The 4,461-nt window shown below is 33.9% G+C and overlaps 1 protein-coding gene across 1 annotated transcript; it reads right to left on the bottom strand.

The window, feature by feature from the left end:
* Positions 1-606: 606 nt before the first annotated feature.
* Positions 607-3,134, bottom strand: LOC108985881 (the record flags this gene model as incomplete). The annotated part of the gene is made up of 4 exons (XM_035686961.1): positions 3,020-3,134; positions 2,292-2,506; positions 1,108-1,656; positions 607-1,026 (listed from the first exon to the last, which is right to left on the bottom strand). Coding segments are annotated over exons 1-4 (1,299 nt in total), but the record flags the coding sequence as incomplete, so codon positions are not given.
* Positions 3,135-4,461: the final 1,327 nt, after the last annotated feature.

Raw genomic sequence — 4,461 nt, 5'->3', positions numbered from 1 at the left:
GTGACATGGGAACAAAGGCTGACGGGAGAGAAATTGTGTATAGTAGTGGGAGACACGTTGACCATGTTAAGATAGAAAAACAAGACAACTCAAGTTTGAATTGAATTTCGCGTATATTCATAGTGGGAGTGAACCAGACTATATATAGTTGTGCTGATTACATTTGTTACAAAGGAATGAAGGATAAGCAAATGAACGAAATAATCATATGTATACATCTGAACACTTGAAAAGTCTTATTTCCACAAAACGTCTTTATCTCGCTCCTCCTTAATGGGTTGCTAGACATCTATATTCTTAGGGTATGTTTGGATAATAAGGTGATCTGTAAATAATAGTAAAAAAATAGTGATAATTTTTTAATTTTTTTTTTTTTTTTTTATAAATAGAACTTCATTCAAATAGCAACAATACATCAGTTGGTATCAAACCATAGTGCATGACTAATAAAAGAAGGGATACGCTCCCACCAAACATTAATATCATCAACGTTCCATGCATATCTAGCTAAAAAGTGAGCTACCCAATTTCCTATCTGGCTGATATGTTCAACTCGAGCTTCCTTGAAATACCTCATTAAATTTTTGGCTTCATTGATCAAATTACCAGAGCACTTGCAAATGACTCTTCTGTTGACTGAAGCTCATCAACCACATTAAGACAATCAAATTCAATGACTAAATTCGAAATACCAAGTGGGAGGCATAGCTGAAGTCCTCTCAATACAACAATGGATTTAATAATGGCTGCCTCATCCACTTCCTCTTCATTCTTGCTTGTAGCCATCACAATTCTTCCACTCATATCCCATAGGACTATCCCAACTCCAGCTTTCCTCAAGTCAGCAAAAATTGTACCATTTACATTTATTTTGAGATACCAATCTGGTGGAGCTTGCCATTTAGAAACCTTAAGCAAATCCTTTGTTGTTGTTGTTTGCACATCATTGAAAGTTTTGCAAATTGATAAAGCATGTTCAGTAGCTTGGACAAGTTGTATCAAGTTATTTCCCATCTGCAACTGATTCTACCTATACCATAAACTCCAGCATAGAATAAAAAATATGGTTAACTCAGCTTCACTTCCTTGCATCATAACCATTCTCACAGTATCAATAAAAGTCAAAGAGGATTGAAAATTTTGTAACATTGGAAGAAATTTTTGCCACAAACTATAGTTAGAAGAACAAGTGAGCATAGCATGGCTAATATCTTCCTCGTAGACATGGTAGAAACCACATTGAGTCTCCACAACAATCTTTTTCCTCCTGAGATTAGTGAGACTAGGCAATATATCCTTGCAAGCCTGCCATGCAAAATTCTTAATCTTCCTAGGAACCTGCATGTGCCATATCCTCATCCAAAAATTTCTATTTTGCATTTGCAAAGATGTTTCTCCATCACCTTTGGCCACTGAATTCTGAATCTGCTTATAAGCACTCTTGATAGAAAATATGTCATTTGCTTCCTTATACCAAATCCATCTATCCAAACCCTGAGTTGGTAACAATCGAATCCTGAGGATCTCCACTGCTGTATTTGGATTAAAGAGAGCTCTAACCAACTGTGCATTCCATGTTTTAGTAGTAGCATCAATTAAATTGTCCACAGATTGTTCTTCATCAACAATTTTCCCATTTCTGCCATCTAAAACAGGCTGTAAAAGTCTAGGCCCAGGTAACTAAGGGTCCTTCCAAATCTTCACTATTTCTCCATTACTAACTCGCTATCTACATCCTTCCAAAAGCCATCTTCTTGCTTCAAAAATACCCCTCTAGGCATAGGATGGATTATGACCTAAAGAAACTTGAAAAAATGTATAGTTAGGGTAATATTTGGCCTTAAAAATTATTAGCCAATAGAGACATATTAAACATGTGTAAATCTCGAAACCCCATCCCACCTCTAAATTTTGACACACATAATTTCTTCCAACTTAACCAATGGGTTTTCCTCTCATTACTCTTTTGCCCCCACCAAAACCTTGCCATCATCATTTCAAGTTCCCGACACAAAGTCAAAGGTAATTTAAAACAACTCATAGAGTATGTGGGTATGGATAAGACCATTGCTTTTATAAGAATTTCTCTACTCCCTTGAGAAAGAAGTTTTTCTTTTCAACTCTGCAAATTGGCCCACACCCTTGTCTTAATACCTTCAAATGCTTGGGTTTTATATATCCTAACAAAATTTGGCAACCCTAAATATCTGTCATATTGCTAAAAAATATTAATACCCCCATAAATGCAACAATTCTCTTTGTTTAATAGCATCCACATTTTTTGAAAAAACCATGGTTGTTTTCCCTTTGTTAACATTTTGCCCAGAAGCCATTTCATATTTTTCAAACAAATCTGGAATAAATTTGGTTGTATCAACATCAGCACGACAGAAAAATATGCTATCATCAGCAAATGGGAGGTGTGTAACCATTGGAGCCCCTTTACAAACTCTCACTCCTATCATATTTCTCTTTGCCCCAGCATCCCTAAGTAAGGCTATTAAACCTTTAGTGCAAAAAGAAAAAGGTAAGGGAAAAATGGATCCCCTTGCCTAATGCTTGTAGGCAAAATGGGGCCATGAACATTCACATTAATTAAAACTAAAAAGTGACAGTTTTAATACATTCCATAATAAGATTAACAAATCTAGTCGCAAACCCCAATTTGCGCACGATCTTTTCTAAAAAGCTCCATTAAACTCTATCGTACGCCTTACTCATGTCTAGTTTAAGAGACATATAACCTTTATTTCCATGCCTTTTATTCCTTAGATAATTCACTAATTCATAAACTGTCAATACATTGTCACTAATCAAACGTCCCCCCACAAATGCATACTGAGATTCAGAAATGATAGTAGGTAAAAAAAACCCTTCATTCTATTCAGAATGACCTTAGAAACAAGCTTATAAACCACATTGCACAAGCTTATTGGGCGATAATCAGAAACAAGTTCACAAGTTTTCTTCTTAGGAATCAAACTGATAACTGTATGATTGAGTTAATAGGGTAGCTTACCATTATTGAGAGAAGCCAACACTACAGCTGTAATGGAATCTCCCACAGTGTGCCAGTATGACTGGAAAAATACAGCAAACATGCCATTAGGGCTAGGTCCCTTGGTAGGGTGCATTTGATTTAAAGTTTGCTTTACTTCATCCACTACAAAGGGCTTAGTGAGCTCAACATTTATTTCGTCAGTTATCCTTCTTTCAACAAAACTCAAAATAGCCTCCTAATCCCCTTGTGCTGAGGTATTAAAAAGGTTCTTAAAGAAATCAATAACCAACTCATCACGATGCACACCCTCATGCCATGTTCTCCTCTCATCCTTAAGAATTCTTGTCAAATTTCTTTTCTTCCTGAATAATGCATTTGAATGGAAAAATCGTGTGTTCTGATCCCCCTCTTTTAGCAACTACACCCAAGATCTTTGTCGCCACATCACCTCTTCTCTCTCAAACCACAATTGAACTTCCCTTCTAGCATGACTAAGACCACCAGGATCTGGTTCACTTTTTAGTTTTTTCCTGATATGCCCAAAAGAGACTTTATTCCAAATTGTCAACTCTTCCCAACATCCCTTAATGAGTCAAAGAACCTCTTCCATCCCAGTTCTACTATCTCTGTTACCCCAAACTTGTTAGTGATGAATAATAATAAAAAGTAGTAAAGAGTAAGTAAAAAGTAATGATAAAATCATTCAACTACCCAAACACAACTTTAATCGTAAAAATAAACATTTATTTTAAAGAAAAAAAAACAATTATAAATACAATATGAGAGCTTCAGGAAATGAAGGAAAAGGGCAAATTATTTATTTACATCTACAATTTTAATTATATACACATTCATCTCTATCATATTTATCATTAACTGTTATAACGATAATATGTACTTTAAGGTCCTTAACATAGATTAACATTTAAATGCTAAACTCTAAAATGAAATTACGGATTTGTTTATGATCATCTTAAACTGGATATATTTTTTAATTTATACCATGGAGTAAGATATATGGTTAAGACAAATTTAGGCCTCGTTTGTTTTTACAACTCCTCTTAATTTATCTCATCTAATTATGACAATTTTTTCGAATTTCTGCATAAAATAAAATAAACAATTCAACTTTTTTAAATCTTAAAATAAAAATAATATTAAAAAAATATATTCTAATAATATTTTATTCAATTTTAACTTTAATCTCAATTTATCTCATCTCATATATAAAAATAAATGAGGCCTATTATAAATCATTATACAAATCATGAAGAGAAAACTTATCAACTCATCTCACTACTATTCATTACTATTCAACAACTTTAACTTACAAATCTCACTACTATTCACAACTCATCTCATTACTATTCACAATCAATCTCAACTCATCTCAACTCCAAACGTCTCACATAGATCTCACAAAAATCAATTTTCAAGTTGATCTTACTTGATATAATACA

The sequence above is a fragment of the Juglans regia genome, unplaced genomic scaffold, assembly GCF_001411555.2.
Source record: "Juglans regia cultivar Chandler unplaced genomic scaffold, Walnut 2.0 Scaffold_22357, whole genome shotgun sequence".
Lineage (NCBI taxonomy): Eukaryota > Viridiplantae > Streptophyta > Magnoliopsida > Fagales > Juglandaceae > Juglans > Juglans regia.
The sequence above is the reverse complement of the archived record's forward strand: the minus strand, read 5'-3'. Positions and strand labels throughout refer to the sequence as shown.